Source organism: Oryctolagus cuniculus, chromosome 3 (genome assembly GCF_051225735.1).
Source record: "Oryctolagus cuniculus isolate XC-2025 breed Fujian yellow rabbit chromosome 3, ASM5122573v1, whole genome shotgun sequence".
Taxonomy (NCBI): Eukaryota; Metazoa; Chordata; class Mammalia; order Lagomorpha; family Leporidae; genus Oryctolagus; species Oryctolagus cuniculus.
Window position 1 is genome coordinate 180,047,582 of NC_142869.1, and position 27,225 is coordinate 180,074,806.

Genomic DNA, 27,225 nt, shown 5'->3' on the forward strand with positions numbered 1-27,225 from the left:
GTGCCACATTTAAAATATATCTAGTATCCAGTCACATCTCACCACTTCTGCTAACCTAACTGAGTCACGTTTCAGTGCCCAGCTTATGATGAGGGCTGCCTCCACCACACACAGCAGCCAGAGCGATCCTCTCCTGCAGTTCCAGCCCTCAGGCTCCTGCAGCTCTCCATCTCACACAGAAAAGCCAACTCCTCACAGTCATCTACTGGCAGCCTACTGCTTTTCTGACCTCATCTGCTACAACTCTGTCCTCGCCCCACCCAGACACACTGGCCTCCTTGCTGTGTCTCAAACACGCCAAGGCTACTGCACTCACCCCCAGGGCCTCCAACTGGCCAGTTCTTCTGCCTGGAATGTCCCCCCACCCCTCGGGCATCCTCACGGTTCACTTCCTAACCTCTGCAAGTTGGGCACCAAATATTGCTTTCCCACCAAAGCCTTCCTCAAACATCCTGTTAAAAATTGCACGTCACCCTCCCTCACACATTGCCATCTTTGTCTGTTTCCATTGGACTTACCACTTTCAACACTGCTGTTTAATTTACTTAATTTGCCTACTGCTTATCTCTTCTCCCTGGAACGTAAGTTTCATGAGGACAGGAATTTTTGTTTTTTTGGTTCCTAGATCAAAGCCTGGCATATAGTAACTACTCAATAAACATTTGTTGAACCAACAAATGAGAAAATCAATTAGAACAAATAACCTCTAGAGTCCCACGATTCAGATAAACATGCAAACATGTAAATATGTTTTTGTATAATAACAAAATAATCAGAAGTATTTCAGCTCCTGGTTTACAGGGAACTGTCTGAATCATTTAGTCCGTTCTTCCAGGTTAGGAGTAGTCCTTGGGTAAGCTTTTCAGACAGTTTTCTGAGGTCCTTACACACGTGTGAGAGTTGGGGATTTGTCCACACCTCTCAAACAGCCAATTCCCTGCTCTGGTCATTGACCAGATTATGGTATCTTAGATCTCTCAAGCGCCTGGTGTCTCACCACAGGATCTAAAGCTGCAGCTGGTCCAACAAACCAAGACAGGAATTCTTGCAATGAGAGAGAAGCAAGCACTCTAGGGAAAGAATGTGGCACCCAAGGGGACAGACAGCCCTCTGGGCAGGTGGGCAGCTTAAGATAGGAGTAGTCCCAGCTATGGATGGCTGTGAAGTTGTATGCATGCCCCGCCCCTCCTAGGTCTCCAACCTTGAGGAGGGGTTTTGTGGTGAGTAGTTAATCACGGGAAGCTTCTGCTGTTGCCCTTGCATTGGAAGGAAACAGTGTTCTCCTCTTCTCCCTATCTCCCACACTTCTGGGAATATAACAAGCTGAGGTTATAGGCTCTATCAGATGGTGCTCATCAGATCGACTGTGGGAATGCCCCCTCTGGGTGTCTCCCTTCTACGGCTTCTCTGTCTCTTGTTTTCCTCCTCTCAAGCTCTCTCTCTCCTCCAAACCTGCTGGCTGCAACACATTGCAACTCTGTAGTCTCTTGCTCCTCCTTTTGTTTCAGATCTCTCCAACTTCCAGTCACCATGATCTGAGTCTCTTCTCCACCCAGCTAAAAGTCATCCCTTTCTGTGAACCCAGGTAAGGAGAAGCTTGGTGTTTGGGGGCTAGATGGGCAGAAGAAGAGAAAGAAACACAGAAAGTAGCGCATGAAAGGAAAGAAATCAAAACTCTTTCCAAGGAGATTTTCACAGAAGAGGCAACTACCTATGAGAGAAGCATTTATTCCCATACCAACACCCTCCCTCTCTCGGATCTGGTGTGCCCTTCAGTAAATCACAGAGCACATCATTCTCAGCATATTTCTAACCTGTAGAATCCTCCAGTGTTGGGTACTCTGAGGTGGGGTATGAAGAACACAGGACAGCTGCAGATGCCAGGACTTTCAGGCTCTGCTCCTATTTTTATTGAATTATTTTGTCCAAACACATCCTATTTGTTGCAGCTTTCCTATCTAAACATAAGAGAGCCTGGTCTCCTTAAGCAAACAAAGGTTCTCGGGATAAGAGGCATCCAGTGATGTGTTGTTCCTATAGTATAATATAGAACAGAACTAAAGAACAGATTACTTCTTTAACTCAGAAAGGAGGAATACTCAAGAAGATGATAGCCAAGATTATTATTAAACTGCACAGGGGCGATAACGTGATCACTGGCAACACCAAGGAAGGAGCACTCCTTTTGTTTCTCCTTCCTGCCCAAGAATGAAATCGCCAGTCCTTGGACCATGCCAAGTCCAGGGCCCTTCTTTGAGGGGAGCTGGCCTCAGGCTGGCTGTCTCCTGTGCATGCTGTCTCGCTTGATCTAATCCGTTGTTCTTTCTCAGCAACCACAGGGCTCTCTTTTGGTAATAGAAGGTAAGGAAATTGGATGGTGGGGAAAGGGTCCCGTTGGAATGAGTGCCTGATGTTAAAACTGTGCACGTGACTCTTAATGGTGACAGACTTTTGAAGGTGTCAGCAGCTTTTGCAGACAGCACTACGGTCCTCTCAATGTGTCAGCAGCACTCACTCCTGAAATGTTGTTTGTGCAAGAGGTCAACTTTCACCAGTGTTTTTCCCTCTAATAATGAATTAGGAAACACCCCAGTACTGAGCCTTGGTTTCCTCCTCCAAGCAGCTGCCTGGCCCCATTACTTAGCTCCAGCTTTCAGCCTGCAGCCAGTAGGAAACAGAAAACATCTTTCAGAAGGAGAATCTCTTGCGGTTTTGAGGCTGCCCTCTTTGTCATCATGTAGCACAAAGTGCAGATTTAACATTTCCTGTATTTTCAAACCTACTAAAATCAACTTTATGGAAAATTATAGTTAATTGGAAAAATTTTATGAAAGCCAATGAGTTTCCTTAGAAAGATACTAATGTTTTTCAAGTAGATAAGGGCACTGACCCTCAGGCCTAGAATACTTTCTAAAATGTAGCAGTGCAATGATGGTGCATTTCTGTGTAATAACATTGACCTTGACAGTCCCAGAACTGGGGCAATCTCCTCACCACATGATCTTGATGTTGAACATTAAAGTGCTCATTTATGAAGCTTATCCCTCTTCCTGTGGTGAAAGGCTGCGTTACAGACATGAGTTAAAACAGGTGCTGTGTCATTCAAGTAGAGAGGGTCTTTAAAAATATAAAAGGCAAAGCACCAGCTCTAAAATCAGCAGGACTCCTCGGCTTTCCTGGTTCAAAGCTCCTCTCCAGATGAAAGTGAGAGTGAGCAGGAAGCCTGAAATGATGCATTTCTCAAAGCCCTAATCCTACAGTTGACTTCTAAAGAAAAGAAAACTGACATCTGTCAACTCTTCAGGGAGCTCTAGACACAGTGCAAACATTGTCAGCGATGGTGATTCTGCATTGTCAAGGAATTTAAGGGACAAATGTTGGTAAAAAATGCAAACCCAAAGTAGTATTTCAACCCCGGGACCTATGGGTACCCTGAATCTGAAAGAAGGGCTCCAGAGAGACAGGAAAACAATCAAGGATACTTCACTTTTTCATATGTAGGATCACTAAATGCTTCAGCAAACACCAAAAAGGGAAAGCAAGGATGTTTGTATAAGGAAAATAGTCTCCATTAAATCTACTTGAATGCTTTTAGGGAATGAAAATGGCAATAAGAAGCAAACAAAATATTTCTTTTATTTAGACTTTCAAAAGCCTTTGATGAGAGATCATACCAAACTTACTCATCAAGGATTTAGTAGACGCTTTATTGTGTAAAAAGAACCAGCTCACAGAAGGGAAACACCACACAAGCAGTAATCTCATAGGGATCAAGGTTGAGATCGTAAATGGTTGGAAGCAAGAGCACACAGTGAAATTGCTAAATCCAGAGGTAATGGTTGGCTCTTATGAGCAGAGAAAAAATAAAAAATAAACACTAAAAAAATGTAGTAGAGCAAAGAGAAAACTATAATAAATGAGATTTACTTCAAAGGTCTTATGTCAGAAAACAAGTTTGAATTGAAATATATAATCATGCAAATTTTTGTAAATTAAAGTTTCAAGTTATCTGTCCAGAACCCAAGGAAAGGGCTCTAGGACATCAGAAAATGAGTCGTTATAGTAATTACAGAGGTCAGCAGATGTAGAAGCTAAGGTTTTGTTGTTTGTTTGTTTGTTTGTTTTGACAGGCAGAGTGGACAGTGAGAGAGAGAGAGAGACAGAGAGAAAGGTCTTCCTTTGCCGTCGGTTCACCCTCCAATGGCCGCCGCGGCCAGCGCACCATGCTGATCCGAAGGCAGGAGCCAGGTGCTTCTCCTGGTCTCCCATGGGGTGCAGGGCCCAAGCACTTGGGCCATCCTCCACTGCACTCCCTGGCCACAGCAGAGAGCTGGCCTGGAAGAGGGGCAACCGGGACAGAATCTGGCACCCCGACGGGGACTAGAACCCGGTGTGCCAGCGCCTCAGGCAGAGGATTAGCCTATTCAGCCATGGCGCCGGCCAGAAGCTAAGGTTTTAACATGATATGATTCGAAACCACCTTCTGTTACCTTCTTTGTGCCTAGCATTGTGCTGCAATCGTTCTTCATAAAATTCCTAATTCTCGCCATAACCATATGACTTAGGCATCATTGTCCCTAAGCCGTAAAGGAACTGAGGACCAGGGAAACTGAGTACTTTACCCAGATTAGTGTGGCTAGGAAGCGGCTGAGCCGGAATTTGAATCCAGAGAAGTCTTCTTCCGTAGCCTGTGCAGAAAAGCAATAGAAAACCTAAGATAGAAAAATGCAGAAGATAAGGAGAGATGTAGATAGACAATAGATAGATGGTAGATGATAGGTACGTAGATAAGATTTATCTGTATCTCTGCCTACTTAGTTCCCCATGAGATTCCTACAGCCAGAATACAAGATACATCTCTGCTTGTGGACCTCAGAAAGAGCAAGCACATGAAATGGAACAATGGAGGAATACGGAAATTTCCGTGATGGGAAGATGAATACTTGGAAAATGTGTCACGCCTGTCAAGTACAGCTTTGGGTGTTCTCGTGTGTCTCTGCTGTGTCAGGTCTGTTCTGAAAGCTTTCACCTGTCCTCCCATGGAACCTTCATCAAGTCCTTCTTTTGTTTGCTCCATACCACAGTGAGGAGTTTGAGGTTTGAGAGTTAACTTGCCCTCCCTGCCCCATGAAGCATCCAGAAAATAACAAGGCAAAAATTTAGACTATAAAGACTCCTTCACCTAGGAATAAGGCTAAGAAAAGAATATTTTATGGATGCATGTTTTTTAAAAAGCACAGGATAAAAATAGGTTACAGAATAATATCTATAAAGTTGTAGACCAGAGGCCCATGACAAGTTACTAAGTGAAGTTAGACATTCAGGCATGTTCATAACCTTCTAAGTTTAACTTCCTACAGGACAATATGAGCCCTCCTCTGGTGCTTTTATAAAATATAAAGTTAGACCAATAGGCTGAGGTTGACTTTGGAAGACAATTCTTGCAGAAACAGAACCATTCAACCAGGAGCTAGCAGTCAGACCCAGGTTGCCTGGTGACCTCTCTGGGGCCTCACTTGCTTGCCATGAGGGTCTACACCACTTTACCTTAAGCTGTGTTCCAGTTCCAAATTCTATAGCGTCCTCAAGAGCCAAAGGGACCTGACCTGATTGTCTCTCTCATCATCTCCCTTTCGGCAACCACTCTTTAGAAGTGCTCTGATTGAGCATTGAAATGACCAAGGAAAACATCATTGTTACAGATGATTTCAATTATTATGCACAGCAGAAATCAAATCACAGATCTGCATCTCCAGCCACATCCAGATGTCCTGGGCCACTAGCCAGCCATGACTCTGTGGGTGCTCCGTGGAGCCTTGCACAATTAGAAAAGCGAATCTGCTCAAACCATAATGAGAGCAGCAATGAATGTCAAAGCTAAGGAGAATTATTTTTAGATTTGCAGTCTTAGAGCATCTGCATTACTGCTCTCATCCACATGTCCTCAAGAACAATGTCAGCAAAGGGAAATCTGAGGACAGAAACACCCAGGGGATGTAGACAGTTCCCATGTCTGGGGAAGGTGGGAGATGTGGTAAGGGGGTAAGACATGCCTCATGTGAGGAGGATGGGGTGGGGGAGGTGGTATGAATATGGAAGACTGTATCATTGAGAAGATGATGAACTGCCAGGAGCAAAATTGCTTGGGTGTAAACCTGGGTTTGGCACTAACTCGCTATATGACACTTATTTTCATTGGGCCTAAATTTCCTCATCTATAAGACATATAAAGAATCCACTTACGTCACTGGGTTGTCAGCGGGTCTGAATGGCTTAAACGTGTAAAGTCCTTGTGGGTGTTGGCCTGGCACTCTCTTCACTGATGTTATTCATGATCTGGACCAGCGAGAGGACCTGCCTTCTCTCTCTGGGGAAGATGGCTCAGGCAGGCCACGTGGTACCTCTTCTCTTTCTGCAGCCTCTCCTGCTAGGGCAGAGCTACATTTGATTCACTGAAAGCTAAACGGTGCTTGTTCTCCTCCCCTGCCCCCGGAGAAAAGGCACTTCTCACACAGCCTTCCCAGAGTTTGTGGCCCTTCCTCTTAAAAACTCGAAGCAGAGCAGAGGTACGCCTGTGTCTCCGCTCAGTCCAGTTGACCCATGTGGCTTGCTTTACACAGTCTTGTTTCTCGAACCTGATACACCTTGAGCTTCCACTTATGGCTGCTACCACTCAGCCTTTCCTGTCTTCTATATCTTTGTGCAGCATGAACAAGAAGGAAAAAAGAACCGGATTCTCTCCCCGAGCTTCTCTACCGAGATGAAGAGGAAGAAGTAGAGCAGGACGCAGAGGCAGAGTAAGGAGGGCTGGCGTGGGTAAGCCAGCACTTTCATCCTGCTGAAACCCCCCAGACCCTCGCTTCTCTCTCACTCACACCTGAAACTGCACACCTGACCAAGGACAGGCACTTAACCAGGTTTGTTAAATTTGCTTATTGATTTAAAAAATCCAGAAGACTACAGGCTCTAAAACCAATAGGAAATGATTCCACCTCCTTGGACGCACCATGCTCTTCCTCCATAAAACTGAAAATATCTGCTTGAAATTGCTCCCCTCAGATGTGACAAGAAGGAGCACAGAGGGCGGCCACTGATACATATAAGCCCTGAGATTGTCCTCTCACCAAGGAGCATTAAACGGCAAAAGCCGAGCTCTTTGCAAGCTTCCCAGCTCTTTCATCCAATTCACCTGTTGTCATTTGACCCAGCTTAATCGTTCTTGCATTCCATGGTGTAACAACTATGGACAAAGTCCATTTTCTACATTGATTATAAACAGTGATGATCAGAGGAACCAATGGTTGACTATTTATTTAAAGTAATAAAAAAAAAAGTGAAGCGGGGTGTGGGGGGGGCAATCGGATCTATTGCAAAAAGCCAGACTTCTTCCTGTGGCTCACGTGGCCTCCATTCTACTTATTACAATCAGGGCATAGACCTAGGCACCGTCTGTGTTGCAAATATTGCCTGCAAAGGAGTCACTGGATAATGGTTAGAAAGTGATGGGATGGAAAATGTGGAGCATGCTCTAACTCTGAAAGGCGAGTTGGAACACACACTGCCTCTTCTCATGTTGACAGCAATTAGTAGAAGTATGAGGGCCATGGGTTTCCTGACACACCCAGCAAGGCTCTCCCACAAAGCATCCCTGCTGCTTAAGTGTCTACCCCATGCCTGGCTCAGATAGGAGCCTATATTTAAGACTAAATAAAGATGGATTGTCTGGTTACCCCAGTGACTTTTTTTTAAAGATTTTTATTTATGTATTTGAGAGGAAGATTTACAGACAGTGAGAGGGAGAGACACTGCTTCACTCCCCAAGTGGTTGTAATGGCTGGAGCCATGCCAATCCGAAGCCAGGAGCCAGGAGCTTCTTCCAGGTCTCCCATGTAGGTGCAGGGGTCCAAGCACTTGGGCCATCCTCCACTGCTTTCCCAGGCCATAGAAGAGAGCTGGATTGGAAGAGGAGCAGCCGGGACTAGAACTGGTGCCCATATGGGATGCTGGCGCTGCAGGCAGAGGATTAACCTGCTGCACCACAGCACTGGCCCCTAACCCAGCGACTTTTTCCCAGAATCTCAAATGGGTCACGGAAAGTTCTAGTTTCAGGAATCCTGATTCTGTTCCTTTTTATGAGCAGCTAAACCCTTCCACACTCCCCACCCCGCACCTCAGCTTTGTTTTCTGCTTGAAATGATGATGAGTGGGATATGTCTAAGGCGTTCACCTGCCTTACCTTTTTATCATTCTCCGACACAGCACTGAGGACAGCCCAGAAACGCTAGAGTAGGTCAGGGAGCAGGGAACAGAAGCAGGGACCAAAGACCCATTAGATGTCCTGAGAGACCAGGACCCCATGATCTTCATGGCCATGGAGGACCCACAAAATGATAATGAGAGCACAAAGATTGTTTGAATGTGGAGGTCAGAAGTGATGCATTGCAAGGAAAGGGGCTAAAATGAAAGCTTCTCCAGGAAAAAAAAAAAAGTGGGCTAAGAAAACAGCTATAGGGATTGTAGTCCAGACAGCAGGAAAAGCTGCTCTATTTTTCTAAATAAATCAGTAAGACTTGGCTCACGGGGAGGGGGCCAGGAAGAGACCCATGAGCCATCACCACCTCTCCTGGCCCACCCTCTAACTTCCACCTGACCCTTCCTCCCTAACAGGACCGCACTCCCCAAGCTGTCCCTACCCCTGCCACAGGTGCCTCTGGGCAGGCTGTGCATGGACAGCCCCAGCAATGCCACCACGCCCTGCGGCTTTCTCCTGCAAGGCTTCTCAGAGTTCCCACACCTGAGGCCTGCACTCTTCCTGCTGCTGCTGGCTGTACATCTCGCCACCCTGAGCGGGAACCTGCTCATCTTGGTGGCCGTGGCCTCAGTGCCCAGCCGGCCGCCCATGCTGCTCTTCCTGTGCCAGCTGTCAGCCATCGAGCTCTGCTACACGCTGGTGGTGGTGCCCCGCTCCCTGGCCGACCTCACCATGCCTGGCCAAAGCAGGGGAAGCCCCATCTCCTTCCTGGGCTGTGCAGTTCAGATGCAGATGTTCGTGGCACTAGGAGGGGCGGAGTGCTTCCTGCTGGCCGCCATGGCCTATGACCGCTACGTGGCCATCTGCCATCCGCTGCGCTATGCAGCTGTGGTGACCCCAGGATTGTGCGTGAGACTGGCCCTGGCCTGCTGCCTCGGGGGCCTAGCCGTGTCCGTGGGGCTCACAGTGGCCGTCTTCCACCTGCCCTTCTGTGGCTCCCGCCTGCTGGTACATTTCTTCTGCGACATCACAGCGCTCCTGCACCTGGCCTGCACGCGGAGCTACGTAGACGAGCTGCCCTTACTGGGTGCCTGCCTGGTGCTGCTGCTGCTGCCCTCAATGCTCATCCTGGCCTCCTACTGTGCCATCGTCGCCGCCCTGCGCCGCCTGCGCTCCGCCAGGGGCCAGCGCAAGGCCGCCTCCACCTGCGCCTCTCACCTGGTAGTCACCTTCCTGCACTATGGCTGTGCCACCTTCATGTACGTACGGCCCAAGGCCAGCTACTCCCCACGGTTGGACCGCACGCTGGCGCTGGTCTACACCAACGTCACACCGCTGCTCTACCCACTTATTTACAGCCTGCGCAACCGCGAGATCACCACTGCCATCCGCAGAGTGCTGGGGCGCCGGCAACCAACCCAAGCCGTGGGTCAGGGTCTGTGTGAGCTGTGACAGCAGACATGGCCCAAGCCAGAGTGGGAAGTTCCGCTCCATACTGTCTACCATGAGGTGTCTGTATCGGGAAGGCTAGCGTGCAGAATGGGAGTGGGGAGTGGTGCGGCACTACAAATCTTATTTCTGAAAAGAGAACTTGAAAACATGTCCCTGCAAAGGGCACCTTGCCCCATCGTCTCCCCCTCCCTTGGGAGTAGCCAAGACAATGTAGTACAGAGCTCTGGACCTGGATTCAGTGGTTCTACAAAAATCCGTTGAGGACTTTCAATAACCTGGAACCTACACAAAATAGTGGACTTGCAGTGATGAAGCAGGCACAACTCATGGCCTCGGGACCCTCCAGCAGGGGTGAGAGGGACAGATGTGAGTAGACAGGGGCTAGATGGAGTAGCTCAGAGGAAGCGCTTCCTTCCAGACTGTTTGAAGCCTAACCAAAGTCGGGGGAAATTTGTTGGGGAGAAATGATAGCTAAGTGGAGAACTAGAGGATGAGCAGGGGGTAAACCAGGTGAAGAGAAGGAAGAAGAATGTTCCTGAGAACTGGTTGACAGGGACTCGGATACCTGGAAGACAACTTGCAAACAGCTGAAGGATTTGAGTTCATGAAGTGGTCAGTGACTTGCCCTTGCATAATCACTCAGGCTGCAGGATGGACTGGAGAACCACCTGGGAACCACGAGAGAAGCCATGGAGTGTGGTCATTAGGGATTCTGTTACGTGGGAAGAGTCGAGAGATATGCTGGAGGTGGACACTTCAAGATATGAGTGGATGTGAGACAAGGAAGAAGGAGCAGTTCAGGACCATTTCTTTTCTAGGTCATTTGATGGAGGATAGATCCTTTGCTAAGAAGAACACAGGAGCAGGTGTAAGTGGGAAGAGGGGGATGATGGCTCTGTTTTGAAATGCTGAAAGGCCAAGCCAGGGGAGATGCTGATTGATGTTGCAAATATACCAACCCAGAGCTCAGGTGAGAGATTCGAGAGGGAGAATTGGAGGTGCAGATGGCTACTGAGACTGTGGAGGTGGGTGATAGAACCCAGAGAAGGAGTATAAATGGGGAAGAAAAGGGGCCCCTGCTGGGCTGCAGAGGAAAGCTGGCAGGCATGGAAGGAGTGGGAGGAGGCTGGGGAACGTCTACGGAGCTCCATGGCCTGGCTTTCTTTGCCTCTGCAGCCTCAGTTGCCTCTCCTGCAAATGAGAACCAGGACTAAGTCTGTTAGTTTGATTCCTGCTCTGATCCCTTCAGAGGGAGCATGCAAAGATGCATCTGGATCACTTAAAATGAACAAAAGGAAATAGGGATCCATAATTTAATGCCAACTGAATGCATGTGAACTGATGAATAGGCAATTAAAGGAATGGTCAGACATGGGCATGAATTGGGAAGGATTCCTAGAGAAGGCTGGGGTATCTGAAATGGCTTTGGAGAAAGTGGTTGATTTGCTGTGATTCCAATCATCCACTTCCCAATCTGATTCGGGGAGGCTTACGAAAGAAGAGTCACGTGACAGAAGGCCTGGGCACACGCTTTTCCAGACTCTCTCTCTCCAAGCGCAGCCACTTTCCTGGGCTGTTTAACATGGTTTCTAGAGTTAGAAACTATCAGAACGATTGATATTTGTCCCAGGGTATATTTCTGATGGGAACCCTAAGTGCAGATAGCCCTGAGAAGCTAAGTGGGGCAACTTAATGATGCTCTTGGGCTCTCTCCTCTGACTTCGGGGGATAGGAGCATGACACAAACATGGCTACACACTGGGATGGTGCACTGGCTTCAACAGGGCAAGACAGAGTCAAGGATGATGTGCTGTGGTCCACAGAAGACATGGCTCTAAACTGAAGCTCTTCTGGGATGGGGATGAGAAGGGACAGATGAAGTAGGATGTGGTTAAGACATTAACAATGTGGAAAGAAAATAGCTATTTAGAATAAATAAACTTAGGTTTCTTCTTCCGAAAATATGCACCACATAATAAATGTCAGATGAGCTAAATATTTAAATGTAAAATACAAAGCCATAAAAAGTCAATGGGTTAAAAATAAAAACATAAGCTTGTCTCAGGATGGAGAAAGACATTCTAAGCACAAAGTAGAGAGTCTTTTTTTTTTTCATTTTTTTCTTTTTCTCAACTTTTATTTAATAAATATAAATTTCAAAAGTACAACTTTTGAATTATAGAGGCTTTTCCCTCCATAACCTCCCTCCCACCAGCAACCATCCCATCTCCCAATCCCTCTCCCATCCCATTCTTCATCAAGATTCATTTTCAATTATCTTTACATACAGAATATCAACTTAGTATATACTGAAGGGAGGAGAGAACTTCCACTTTGACTATGGCCTTGTCTAAATAAGATCGGAGTTGGTGAACTCAAGAGGCTCCCATAGCCTTGGCAGCTTATGACAAGAGCCTCAGGTGATTACTGACATCATAAACAAGAGTGTCAATTGTTAAATCAACAACAGGAGTCACTGTGCACTTACTCCCCATGTAGGACCTCTGTCCTTATGTGTTGTACTATGTGAATTAATGGTAAAACTACTACTCAAACAGTACTTTATACTTTGTGTATCTGTGTGGGTGCAGTCTGTTGAAATCTTTACTTAGTATATACTAAGTTGATCTTCTGTATATAAAGATAATTGAAAACGCATCTTGATGAAGAATGGGATGGGAGAGGGATTGGGAGATGGGATGGTTGCTGGTGGGAGGGAGGTTATGGAGGGAAAAGCCGCTAAAATCCAAAAGTTGTACTTTTGAAATTTATATTTATTAAATAAAAGTTGAGAAAAACTAAGAAAGAAAATTTAAAAAATAAAGTATGTGTATACACGCACACACACACACATATATATATATACATACACATGCAAGCATATAAGCAAGTGACAAATTGGAAATCTGTACTCACAAGCAATATTACAAATAAAAGTAATCTTTTACAAAAAAGCAATTAGAAAAATATGAACATCATAGTTGGCAAAAGATAAACAATTCATATAATTTTATAAAGTCTATAAGTTCAACTTCATTAGTAATGAAAAGCTCAGGCTATAAAGTATTTGTCTCCTGTCAGACTTACAAAGAATTTGTCTGACAAATCTGTGGTAGCAAAATTACACCAAGAACAGCACTCAGATGCTGCTAACAGACAACTTTGAAGAGCCCATTCCTCCCTCTTAAGTCATGATCCTTACTAATATTCATCTTCTTTGATTCTCTAATTCTACTTTTTGAAATCTACCCTGAAAAAAACAATATGATATATTGAGAAAGAATTTTATAAGGGATAATAATTACAGTATTTTTATGTTAGCAAACATTTCAAAACTATAGGTCCAATAGTGGAGTAATGATTAAATAAATAAATATAATGGAACATTTAAAGTCTAAGTGAAAAGAGCTTTTTGATTATTTGACTTTGACTTCAGGAAATGCCCATGTTGTAATGTTGAATGAAATTTTCAAGATGTCAAATCAATAACCCCTGAAAAACAAGTACACAAATGTACACATGCACTTAAATACAAGGGTACTTCAAAAGGTTCTTGGAAAATGCACATTATGAAAAACCTGTACATGGAGTTCAAAGTTTTTGCATCAAAATAAACTTCTTTTCATCCCATTTTCCATGAATGTTTTGAATTCATCATATATTAAGTACCAAATTTTTAAATTAAAAAAGTTCTTCCTATGTGATGAAATTATAGGTTATTTTTTATTTGTTTGTTTGTTTGTTTGAGATTTTAAAAGATTTATTAGAGTCAAAGGCTTCCAGCCAGAGTGGGGACTTCCAAGAGAGGAAAAACCCAAAGAGCCCCATGGCACTGGAGTTTTAAAGTACAATTTCAAGGAAAAAATTTTGACAATCAGATTGGTATTCAGTTACCAGGTAGGGACAAAACCCATCAAAAGACCTGATCTGCAGTTCTCCATCCTGTCTGGCCTGCTCACAATAAAACAAAAAACCATCCGGAAAGGAGGGATAGGTAACTTGTTGTTACAATACACTGTGATCACCACTCCCTTGCTATTCTCATGGTAAATTTGGAGATTCTGAAGGAAGGGGGTGGCTTACTCATTCTTGAATTTGGGGAGGCAAAAATACTACACCCCAAATTCCATTGGGACCACCCTGACCACCTATTAACCCATCTGACTCCTCACATTCCCCCCTTAACAAGAATGTACCCTAACCTCTGTTAGGGGGACTGGAGGATAATCGCTCTGACTGCTTCGTGTTGAAAAGCAGCGTCTTTGGGAAGGGGAGTCAAGACAGGGTTCCAGCGGGAGGTAGCTTCTCCAGGGGGATACAGTGCCAGCTTGCAGAAACTGTTTCCATAGGAGGTTTTATGTGCATGGCCACCTAAAAGTTTACTTTTTCAAGTCTGGAGAGAATGAATCTAACAAGCAGTTTAAACTCACACGATCTAAGGACAGAGCCATTATTAAACATTCATATTTCCCCCACAAGGCAAATAAATACATGGAATTAAACTCTGGAAGTACAATTTTAGAAAAATGATACATTTATTAATTTTAATTACTTAAATTTAATTTTAATGCCATTAATTTTAATTAACACTGACACTTGCCCCTCATAGAAGCTGAACAGATGCACGCTTTCACCAGCAATGTACTGGCATAACTGTTTTATCTGCCTAGCTTTGTGTTATTTTCTAGACTGTTGTCAATTTGACAGCTTCAAGTACCATTATGTAATTTTATTTTCATTTCCCTTATAAATGTAATTGAAACATTTATGTGAAAAAGCCATTTGCATTTCACTTTTTGTGGCCATCTACTCATTTCCTTTGCTCATTTTTCTTTTTTAAAGATTTATTTATTTATTTGAAAGGCAGAGTTACAGAGGAGAGGCAGAGTAAGAGAGAAAAAGAGAGAGAGAGAGTGAGTGAGAGAGAGAGAGAGAGATCGATCCTCCAATTGCTGACTCAGTCTTCAAATGCCACAATAGCTAGAGCTGGGCCAGACGAAAGCCAAGAGCCAAGGGCTTTGTCAAGGTCCCTGGGAAAGCAACAGAAGATGGCCCAAGTGCTTGGGCTCCTGCACCCACATGGGAGGCCTGGAAGAAATCCCTGGATCCTAGCTTTGGCCTGGCCCAGCTATGGCTATCATGGGCATCTGGGGAGTAAACCAGCAGGTAAAAGATCTGTCTCTCTCTTGGTCTCTCCCTCTCTCTTTGTAGCTCTGCCTTTAGAATAAATAAATAAATATTTGAAAAAAATATATTTGTGTTAGCATTACTTGGATTAATAGAAGGCTAGAAATCTCTTAAATTTCAATCAACAAATGACTGATTAAATGCACTTTGTGGAATCTAATGCAACTGCCAAAAAGAATGAAGCAGTTTTAATTGTGACAGATATTATAGAAATTTGTTAAATTAAGAAACAAGGTGCATGCTAGTGTGTACAGGGGTCCTCCTTAATTCTGTTTTCTTCTCGCACTTCTGACCTTTATACTTGTTATTTCCATTTCTGGAGTATTCTCCCCACAGATCTTCCCAGGCTGGCTCCTTGTCATCCAGACACAGCTCCAGCCAAACATGGACTCCTCAAACATGTCTTTGCTGGTTTCCTTCTGCTCTCCTTCAAGTAATTCTGCTTTAATTTCTAATAATCTCTCATTATGGAAACTCACTAGCTGCTTACTTTCAGCTTAGCATTCCTTCCAACGTGTATAAATCTGTGAAAATGTGTCTGCTTCAATCACTACTGTTTTCCCAGTTCCTAAATCTGTTGAATGAATCTGTGAATCAATGTTTAAGTCAAGTATGCTAGCATGCATATACAAAACTATACAATGTGTGTTTATCTGTATATTCTCACGTATTCTACAGCTGTACACACACATACATACATACACACATGCTTTTATACTAAAGTAAACATCTGTGCTGGAGAACAGTGGTGAGACAGACCTATGCTTTTCATTAAATATACTATAGACATGCATGTATGTGTTATTTATTCAATAAACATTTTCAAACTAAAAAATGAAAATAGGCAGAGCAAGAGGATTGCACAACTGAGTTTTCTTAAAAAGAACAATCAGAAAATAGAAGAAAATCTAAGATATTATGTTGTCAAGGAAACCAGGGAAACAGAATTTCAAGGATGGAGTGATCAACCTTGCCAAATCAGACCATTGTTTCTAGCATACTATGATACTACAGCCAGAGATGGCTCTAGAGATCTGTAATCCCACCCCAAAAGCAGTAAATTCAGCTTTGCAAACCTCAGTGATGTATGTGTAAAGGGCCAGCGGCCAAAGAAGTGCATGTCCAGAAACATCGTCTACCAGAGACCACACAGTAACTGCCGAGTCCCAGCCAGTTCTGAGAATATGAAGAACTGACTCAAGTCCTGTTTAATCAACTGCTAGATGGGAAAAGAATGCTGGCTTCTATTCCAATGCTGAAATTTGTAACACTGCCTCAAGATTTGTTTTAACCCAGTACTGTAAAGGGACAGACACAGAAAGAACTGCCTTTGAAAGCAGAGTTTACCCCTTATGGCCCTCCTGCGTCATGTGATGAGGATCTCAGGCCGCTCAGGATATAGAGGAGCAAGGGAATAGCATGGTCCAGAAACTCAACTGTGGTTCCATGAGGATGAGTAGGCAAGCGAGGGCAGAGCGCTTGAGCAAGTTTTTTAGTGCTTGGCTAGTCCTGACTCTGGCCTATAGGGCTGATCTCTAGCTGTCCAGTACCTGACCGTGGGGAGATTTGGGGCAGGGGAAACATTGGCATGGTATGGGAGAGTCAGAGAAAGGGGTTGCTTGCAGATACGGACCGTGGATTGGCTGGTTTGAAGATCAATGGCATGCTCACAGGGGAGCTATGTGCTGTCTCAAGGGATTAGACAAACTCGGAGAGGCCATCTCCCCCAGATCAGCAAGGCCCCCAGGATGTTGAAGCTTCATAAAATACAGAAAATTTTTAAAACATAATTAACACAAACAGATTCTATAAATCATACCCAAGATGGGGTGTGTGGAATAAAATATTTCTCTGGTCTTTCATCAGGACCACCTCTGCTTCTAGATCTTTATACAACAAATCCCATCCTAGGATGAAACCAACACCTCACCAGCTCTCAGCTCCACCACAGCCTCTCCATGTCAGCTCTCTTATCCTTATTCTGAGAGCTGCGTCACCTGCACCTCCTACATGATGAACCCACTGCCCCAGCCCTCAAGGTTTTGTCCATCCATCTCTGTCAGCCACCTCAGCTCCTTTGTTGCCCCTCACAACCCAAATCTCTTGAACTAAACCTGTAGTTTCTCTACCCACACTCTCAACAACATCAGCTCTGTCTTATTTATACCCAGTTTATAGACATTAGTCTTATTCTCTAACCCCTCAGATACAAATCTGTGAGTGCTTAGCACTGCTGGAGAAAGTTGCATTGCTATTAGTGTCAATGCCACGGTCATTTCATAAGATCCAAACTCAGGCAGGCCACATCCTCTGCCCTGCAGTACCATTCTATCAGAGGGCCCTTCCCTGGGCTGCACACTGGAATCACCCAAGACTTTCACAAATACTGATGTCTGGGACAGGCATTTCTTGTAGAAGTGTAGATGCCATTGGGTTGCCTACATCCAACATTGCAGTGTCTGGGTTCCAGTCCTGGCTCCACTCCCAGTTCCGGCTTCCTACTAATGTACACCTGGAGGTCATCAAGTGGTTGGGTCTCTGTCACCCACATGGGAGATTCGGACTGAGTCCTGGTTCCCAGCTTTGACTTGGCCCAGCCCCAGCTGTTACAAGCATTTAGGGAGACAATCAGCAGATGAGAGCTCCCTCTATTCTCTCTCTCTCTCTCTCTCTCTCTCTCTCTCTTTCTCCCTATCTTTCTTAGTATCTGTCTGCTAAATAAATAAATATTTTTTTGACAAGCAGAGTGTATAGTGAGAGAGAGACAGAGAGAAAGGTCTTCCTTTTCCATTGGTTCACCCTCCACAATGGCTGCTGCAGCCGGCGCACTGTGCTGATCTGAAGCCAGGAGCTAGGTGCTTCCCCTGGTCTCCCAAGCGGGTGCAGGGCCCAAGGACTTGGGCCATCCTCCACTGCACTCCTGGGCCAATATTGATGCCTGGGCCCAACCCCAGAGTTTCTGACTTACTTGGTCTTGACTTCAGTCAAGCATTAGGGTTTTTTTTTAACTCCTTTTAGGTGATTCTAAGGAGCAGCCAAGGTTGAGAAGTGTTGCACTCCGTACCAGCTACCCCAACCCTTCATGGTGGAACAGGTTGTCCACCTCCTGTTTCAAAGTAATCCTCCTACTTGAGCTCTCGTTCCATCCTCACTTACCTCCTGAGAGAACTCATAAGTACTGACTGCCACTGACTCGCATGCTTTGAACACACACATACAGATGTCTATAAGATAGGCAACTTCCGATGGTGCCACGGCTCAATAGACTAATCCTCCACCTGCGGCGCTGGCACCCTGGGTTCTAGTCCCGGTTGGGGTGCCGGATTCTGTCCCGGTTGCCCCTCTTCCAGTCCAGCTCTCTGCTGTGGCCCGGGAGTTCAATGGGCTTGGGCCCTGCACCCCATGGGAGACCAGGAGAAGCACCTGGCTCCTGACTTCAGATCAGCGCGGTGCGCCGGCTGCAGTGGTCATTGGGGGGTGAACCAAAGGAAAAGGAAGACCTTTCTCTCTCTCTCTCCCTCTCTCTCTCTCACTGTCCACTCTGCCTCTCAAAAAAAAAGGATAGGCAACTTCCAAGCAGTCTGATTACACAGGTCCTTTTCCTTGAAGTGGTCACTTCATGCTGAGGGGAGGCAGTTATGCCCCTAAGGGCCTACAGTTCCCAGTGGTGACTGTTTCCCCTGGCTAAGTGGATAACTGGACAAGCACTAGGTTATGTGGGGAGGGGGTAGCGAGGGAACCAGAGCATCATCATCGAGAGGAAAAACAGAAAAGATGTGTTAAATATGGGAGGTCCTTATTAAATCTTCAGTGAATTTTCTCTACATATGAGACAGTTTCCCACCAAGGCTCACTGACAGGAGTAATGTTTGTGTAGTCCTTTGGGGGGCAACCTTTCTCCAAGAAACTGGGGTAGTGGATAACAGCTGGGCCTTTAAAGTTTTTCACATCAAAACAACTTTATCATTTAATTCCATTTCCTATGAATGTTTTGAAGTGTCCTCACAGTAAGTCTTCACCTAGAGCACCTGAAAGTCTGATCCCGCACATAGAGATTAAGATTTTATGGTCTTCCCAACAAGAGGTAAAAGTACCATCTTCATGGTACAATGGTTGGGGCTGCTCCTAGCATTGTCTCCATGAATCCATCAGTAGACTCTGCTGCTCCTGCGGTCCAACGTCCCTTCAGTGTCTGCCTCCTCTCCTGGATGCTCCTGATTTATTGGTATCAGTGCCTCATCAAGGAGATGAATGGTTTCAATGAGGCAGTTGCTTGGCTGAGAGGAAGAGCTCACACACCACACGGCAAGCCTTCCCCCAGACATCACCCTAAACGGCTTTGATCATTCCCCGCAATCCCTTTCCCCAATTATAGCAGACCGCTTTCTCAGAAGATAGACTTCTCCGATCAGATGCCCATGCAGGAAAGAGTGATGTGAGGAGGAAGCATGCATCTGTGTGGGAAAGGGGGTTTCGGAAGTGTCCATCTGATCCCCGGCACGTTACGTGGTCTGTCGGTGTTCAACAGAGCATTCCCTGATGGGGTGTGGGCAGGTTCCTGGCCTCACTGCCTCCATGCCACCTCTATAACCCTCCTACAGATGTTGCAACTCTTTATATATCCCTTGTAAATAATTTTCCTGTTTGAATAACTACAGTGCTTTTATTATTATTTTTAAATGAAACCACAACTACAACTGATCTTTCCTGTTGGTGTTAACCTTCAGCCCTGCCCCCAGCCAATCCTTGGTCCTTCCTGGCACTACTAGCCTTCCCATCTCAGAAATCCCCTACATAGCAGCAAAGAGAATAGCAGCTCAGCAAAGCCAAACCGCAACCACCTTGGTATCCTCACTTGCGCCTTGGACAACAACAGCAAAGGCACAAGTACTAGAAAAGAGACCTATCCAAGTGGAGATGGGAACTGTCCCATCTCCTCACCCTGCTATTCAGATCAGTAACCCTTGTTAGTTCTCCCCACCAGTCAGGCGTCTCCACTTGGCTCATTGCTGGGCACAGACATGAGCTGGCGCAGCTGTTACATATGCCCAAAATGGCACCCGCTCTTTTGGCTTATTATAGGACGCTGTTGTAAAGTGATCGGGGAGAGAGAAGTGTGTCCATCCTTTTTTTTTCTCTCCTCTAGTATGGCAGGTACACTATCCCCCATGGGGCTCCAAGCCAGGTTCCCTCTAAGCTTTTCCTGCAGTTTTATCACCAGTGGTTTGGGCTACTGTGGTCTGGTCTCACCTCACTTGCCAATGCTGGTGGGTAGGCTCTCAGCTGCTGGAATTCCAAGTTGTGGGCATCTACGCCCTCCACGCAGGTCCACTGTGTCCCTCTGATTTGATAGAGTTTCCTCTGCCATTTTCTCCCTAACTCTTCCCTGAGACTGCACTCTCTCCACTTTTTTAAAACTATCTGCTCCTAGACGTGAGCAGTAAGCTCCCTCCCTACTCCACCATCTTGGAACTTCCCTCTAAACCCAATTCTTATATTAACTTTGATTACCACAGACCTGTAAGGCAGGTGCTGATGTGGATTCCAGATTACCCAGTGAGGAACTGGAGAGACCAGAATTCAGAGCCCAGTGTGCCTGGCTCGATGTCCCTGTGATAGGATCCTAACACCTTTCTCTCTGAGTGTTCAGCCTTTCTGGTTTATGTACAGGGACCATGTTCCCACAGTGTTCAGATGAAGGACTTTGCTTTTCTCTCTTGGCATTGTAACTGAAATTATGGGGGGAAAAACTGCTATAATCCAAAAATTATACTTTCAAAATTTATATTTATTAAGTAAAAGTTTTCTAAAAAATAAAATAAAAAGAGTAGCTGAAATTAAAAGTTTCTGCAGAGTAAAGTCACTCAAACTTTTTAAAAGCCTCTTTGCTCATAATATTCCTGGAAAACTATTACTAAAGAGTACATCACGCTGTGACTCAGTGATTTTCCTCTCAGAACATGACAAACAGAGGGCTGTCTTTCCCAGGAAAAATTGTCATGAAATTAATCATCCATGTGGTCAAGACTGTATCAAAATAAAAGTACCATAAAACTTCCAAACAATTTAAACTAGTGAAGTAAATAAAAATGTATAATAAAATATATACCAGCAGTACCTATTTTTAATGCTAGAATCTCAATCATAAAAGGCACATATATATCTATCATAAAAATAACCTGCCAATATTATAAACTTAACTTTTAAAAATAATATAAAAATAATATGCTAACTTTAGCAATATTGCATAAAGACCTGCTTTTCATTTTCTTAAGACTTATTTATTGGGGCTGGCATAGTGGCATGCCGGTTCGAGTCCCAGCTGCTCCACTTCTGATCCAGCTCTCTGCTGTGGCCCGGGAAAGCAGAAGATGGCCCAAGTCCTTGGGCCCCTGCACCCGCATGGGAGACCCGGAGGAAGTTTCTGGCTCCTGGCTTCGGATCTTTGCAACTCCAGCCATTGCAGCCAATTGGGGAGTGAACCAGCGGATGGAAGACCCTTCTCTCTCTCTGCCTCTCCTCTCACTGTGTAACTCTGACTTTCAAATAAATAAATAAATCTTAAAAAAAAAAAAAAGACATTTATTTTCCTGACAGGCAGAGTTATAGAACAGAGAGAGAAAGAGAGATCCTCCAAGTGCAGGCCCACTCCGCAAATAACTGCAACAGCTGGAGCTGGGCCGATCCAAAGCCAGAAGCTTCCTCTGGGTCTCCCATGTAGGTGCAGGGGCACAAGCACCCCAGCCATCTTCTGCCCTCCTCCCAGGCACATCAGCAGGGAGCTAGATCAGAAGAGCAACAGCCAGGACATAACCTGGCACCCGTATGGGATGTGGTCACTACAAGTAGAGGCCTAGCCTAACCAGAGAAATGGCCCCCACACTTGCTTTTCTTAGAAACAACTTTAGAATAAATATTTGGACAACTTAGGCATCTTTAAAGTGTTTCTCAGGGACGTTTTTAATAGATACGCTCTTTTTCTCTAAATAAACTTCTTTCATAAGCAGAAGCCTTCGAAATTCCACTGATCCTAATGTTACCTCAAACTGGTATGGCAGGACTGTAAATATGTGTTTCATGGTGGTAATATGTTGGTTACAATACTTATACCATTAGTATAAAGCTCAAAGTCAGACTTCCAAACTCACTTGGGAAACGTCAGACTTTGGGCCAGCCTTGCGTGGCCTCACTCAGCCTCAATTATCTCTTTCCTCCAACAAGAGACTATGAGATTATTAAGCACCATACAAATGTAAATTGCTTTCCCTTTCCATAGATCAGAAGTGGAACACCCTCTCAACAAGATCAGAGGCCCGAGCCGTGGCTCAATAGGCTAATCCTCCACCTTGCGGCGCCGGCACACCGGGTTCTAGTCCCGGTCGGGGCGCCGGATTCTGTCCCGGTTGCCCTCTTCCAGGCCAGCTCTCTATTGTGGCCTGGGAGTGCAGTGGAGGATGGCCCAAGTGCTTGGGCCCTGCACCCCATGGGAGACCAGGAGAAGTACCTGGCTCCTGCCATGGGATCACCGCAGTGTGACAGCCGCAGGGCGCCGGCCGCGGCGGCCATTGGAGGGTGAACCAACGGCAAAGGAAGACCTTTCTCTCTGTCTCTCTCTCTCTCACTGTCCACTCTGCCTGTCAAAAAAAAAAAAAAAAAAAAAAAAAAAAAAAAAAAAGATCAGAGCTGGAGAGTAGTCTGTAGTATGAGACGTGGGGGATTTCTCTGGATTTTTTTCACCAGACTTGGAGATGGATGCAGGGGGACAGGAGTCTGTGACAGCACCTCTCACTCTTCCCCCAGTTCTGCAGGACTTGGGCAGTGCCTTCCTGCCATTAAAAGGAACAGAAGCAGGATGGAAGGGGCTCTTGTTTGCAGGAAGAGCTTCTGAACACAAATTTGCTCTTGGACTATCATGCCCAGCGCTTTACTCTCCTTGTTTTGCCCTCTCTTCTGACTTCAGCCTTCCTTGGCAGAAGAAGGTTTCCTGAGCCAGAACCCACACCCTCTGTTGGCACCTCCCCAGAGCCCTTTGCAGTCCAAAGTCTGCTTCCAGGATAGAACAAAGCGCCCATGCCTTCTGTGCTTAATGCAAACCTTGAGGAGCAGCTGCCCCCACTGGAACGTCTGAGGACGTGCTCACAAACCCCTCCTTTGGGGGCACAAAACACTCTGGGTTTGACACAGAGAACTGCTGGAGCAGCTTGTATTTCACAGAGGGGGAAAATAAGAAAGTTTTAAGCTTACAAAGTTCAACAAGATGGAAGTCAATACGTGATGAGATAAAAATTAGTTTGGGATTGTAGCAATGGTTTGATTAACACCTTGAAATAGTTTCAACACTTCCCCTCCTCTCCTCTGCTGATGACCCACAATTCTTCTTTCAATGCGTGGTCGTCTGTGAGCCACGTTGCCCTTCCAAAGCATCTCTTGTGATGGAGTTTAAGTGAAAGCTGGCCAGTTCTTGCACAGAGCCCAGCCCTGGTCCCTCAGTGCCCCTGGAACAGCTCAGCAGTGTCATCCAGAGGAACACCACCTTGGCCCTGTAACCTCCTTCTTTCTCTCTGCTCTGCCTGCTCACACCCATCTAACCTCTACTTCTACCTGTCTCTGGGATCTCCACAGCTCAAGGGTGCATGTGGACTGGTTCAAGACAGCGAGCGGCTTGAGGTGAAGGAGAAACCCACCCACCCTTCATGCATGGGAGTGGAGGAGAAGAAACACCCGAGGGACCAAATCACCCTCAGAAAGTTCTCTCCCACCTCCGCCCCCACCTCTGCAGTTTCACCACGTTCACAATGAGGTGAGGATTAGAAGAGCCACCAATCAGCTTCGGAAACTGCTTCAAAAATATTGCATAAGGATGCAAACACTTCACTTTGGAAGGTATGGGCATGAGATGTCTATCTGGTTATTCTCATGCAGAGACAAAACCAAACAATCTATTTTAATATTATTATTTTTTACATCAATCTGGTTGTATGGGGGATTGGTATAATTCATTTTTATGACTATTATTTTAATTGCTCATGTATGGGGTACAGCATGATAATTTAATACATGTGTTCACTGTGTGATAATTTGATCATGTTAGCATTTCCACCTTTTAAACATTTTTTAAAACTTTTTAACAATAATTGTACACGTTTTTGGAGAACAGTGTGATATTTCGGTAAATGTATGCATGTGTACCAATCAAATTTTAACATCTTTTTTACAAGTGGCAGAGTCTTCAGAGACATTGAAGTGAGGTATTAGGAGTGAAGAATTCCTGGTACCCAATGATGAATATTTCAGCAGCTATCATGGCAAAGAATGGCCCTAGCACCTGGGAAATCAATAAATCACAGGGCAATTGTGCCCTTAAACTAAGCCAGCAAGAGATATCCCTTCACCGTGGATCACAAGACTAGCAGAAGTATCCTCATTCTGTGAAAACACAGAAATTCTCATTTGCATTATTTATTGGGAGAGCTGATAGCTATAGTTTGGATATTAGTTTGGGTTTCCCCCAAAGGCACATGTGTTAGAACTTGATCTCCAAATCCTTATGTTAATGACTAATGGACAAAGGGTATAGATTTCATACAGTTATAATGTCTGAATGTGCTGTTTTTGGGAAATGACTAGATTGGATTACAAAGTGGGATGAGGGGGTAGGCATTGTTGCATAGCAAGTAATGCTGCCACCTACAATTCTAGCATCCTATATGGGTATGGGTTTGTGTCTCAGCTGCTCCACTTCCTATCAGGCTCCCTGTTAATGGCCTGGAAAAAAGAGCAAAATGGTCCAAGTACTTGGACATCTGCCACCTATGTGGAAGACTCAGATGAAGCTCCTGGCTCCTGGCTCTGACCTGGCCCAGCCCCAGCTGTTGCAATAAACCAGCAGATGGAAGCTCACTTGCTTTCTCTCTCTCTCTCTCTCTCTCTCTCTCTAACTCTGACTTTCAAATAACTAAATAAATCTTTAAAATAAAAAAGAAAGATGCTGGGGCGAACCTGTGATTGACTCATGGTGACCTAATAAGGACATACACGTGGACAAGGAGAAGGGGTATGTTGTCTGTCTTTGTGCCATCTGTCTCACCGTGAGATGCTCCATCCATATACATTCCACCATCCACTACCCTCATCAGACACCAGAGCAATGGCGCCACCTGATCGTGGACTGCAAACTTCCAGAACTGTGAGGCACAAAAAATCGTCCTTCAAAACTAGCTTCTCAGGTATTTTAGTTAAAGTGATGAAAAGTTGACCAACTCACTAATTGTCAGGCAATTCCAAAGACGGAGTCTATGGGTTGAGGGACAGAGATCTCAGAGAGCAAGAAGGAGATCAGATTCAAGAAGATGAGGCAAGACATGGAGAACAAAGCTGGAATGTCATTATAAATTAATACCAAGGGGACTTGAGGATGGGAGAAAGGGAAGAGATTAGACTCTGTATTAGTTTCCCATGACCACTATAAGAAATTACCATAAATTAATACCTTAAAACAACACAGATTTATTCTCTTACAGCTCTGGAAGCCACAAGTCCAAGATCAATTCTACCTGGCTAAAGTCAAGGTGTTAGCAGAACTTGATCCTCCTGGAAGCTTCAAACAACTCGTTCCCTTGCCTTTTTCTGCTCTTGGTGCCCACCTACCTTCCTTGGTGTACGGCCCATTCCTTGCATCATCCTACCTCTTGCTTCTGTCCACAACTTTTTCTGATTCTGATTTTTCTTCATCTCTCCTGTAAGGGCCCTTGTGATTATACTGGGTTCATCTGGATAATCCAGGGTCATCCACCCATTGCAAAACCTTAACCTAATCACATCTACAAGGTCCCTTTTGTTAGGTAGAGAAACATATTCTAGGATTTCAAGGATTACCATGTGGACCTCGAGGGGTAGGGAGCATTATTCAGCCCATCACAATATCCAAAATGTAATGGAAAAATAGAGGCTAATGTCGAGGCCTAGAGGTGAGCCAATAGGCTCAAGACAAAAGCATGTCAGTGTGATTACCTAAAGGCCAGAAAGCAAGTTATATTTAAAGTAGCAGGATTCACCAGGACAGGACTCTGCGCTGCTCCTTTTGTGTACAGAGACACTGTATTGCCTAATGGGATTACGGGAAAGATCCTGGTAGCAGAGTGATTCTGCTTTCCCTTCTGCTGACCTCCACATACAGAATTTCAGAACGGCAGAGTATGAAGAGGCCGCCAGTTTTCCATTGCAACCACTTCCTTTCCCAAAGGAAAGAATGCAGGAGGTGGCAAGGCCCAGTAAAAAGAGCATGAGATCTGACATCAGACACATCTCAACTTTCATCTCAGCTGGCTCGTAGTCAATTATTTAGCTCAACCCAAATCTGTTCCTACCTTGCAGAGGTGTTCTGAATTAAACAGAACATATTTTCCTCCTCTTGTTCCCTAGGGCATGGCACACATCCAGTTCCCTTTTTAGGGCCAAGCCCACACCAAGGTACAGGAATCAAGAGGGGCCTTCCAAAAAGAATCAAACAGGTTCTTAAGCAAAATATTTCACATGCTTTATGTTTAGGGATCCCAGTCTGTCTTGCAGCTGCGTGGCACCATGATCTGATCTGTCCTGGCTGTATTCCTTCCTTCCCTCCTCTCCCACCTGGACCCATGGCACAAGCAGTTGTATCCTTAGGAGAATGGAACGGAGCAAAATATCTGGCAGCCTGGACCAATGGCCACAAAGCAGCTGAGTGATAAATCAAGATTCAGATGAGAGTGGAAAAGAGTTATGGAAGGCTGGGAGCCGACAGGGAGAAGGGTTTCACAGAAGAATTTCCTTAATGGACCAGGAAAGCAGCAGCCACATAGAGTTAAAAACCAAGGGCCAACCTGTACATTGAGGGCAGATATGACACAATAAAGAGACGAGAGAATAAATGTCCAATTCCTCATGCAAAAAACACTATATGAAGAATTACAGATACAACAAAGATAAAATAAAACTTTGGGAACATCAGCTCAATACACTTTTGTATTTATTAATCCAAAATTTCTGAGGTCTTGAGGCACCTGTCAAAGTAATGCTTTTTTTGAGTACTTCTTATGTGAGTATTTCTTATGTGGAGACAGGGAACAGAGAAGTTTTCAGACCTTAATTCAGCTAAGTAGTGATGAGTTCTACCCAAGGCTATTGATGTTGCTTCAGCCAATGGTCACCTGTTCAATCAATAACGTGCTTCACAGAAGCTGCCTCTTAGAGTTCACTGGGGAAAGTCGGGAAGAAGTTAATTCTGGTAGAAAAGAATGGGCAGAATAGAATGGGAGAGGTCAGTAACTGAAAACCAGATATAGCAGTCTCTTGAGAAT

The 27,225-nt window shown here is 45.0% G+C and overlaps 1 protein-coding gene across 1 annotated transcript; it reads left to right on the plus strand.

The window, feature by feature from the left end:
• The first annotated feature begins 8,725 nt into the window (after positions 1-8,725).
• On the plus strand, positions 8,726-9,703 carry LOC100337722 (olfactory receptor 10AC1). Its single transcript, XM_089328749.1, has one exon. It carries the CDS (start codon positions 8,726-8,728, stop codon positions 9,701-9,703), a length of 978 nt encoding a protein of 325 aa, XP_089184875.1.
• Positions 9,704-27,225: the final 17,522 nt, after the last annotated feature.

Bases quoted from the DNA above. Each gene is read 5' to 3' on its own strand.
- LOC100337722 (XM_089328749.1), top strand. From the start codon at position 8,726: ATGGACAGCCCCAGCAATGCCACCACGCCCTGCGGCTTTCTCCTGCAA.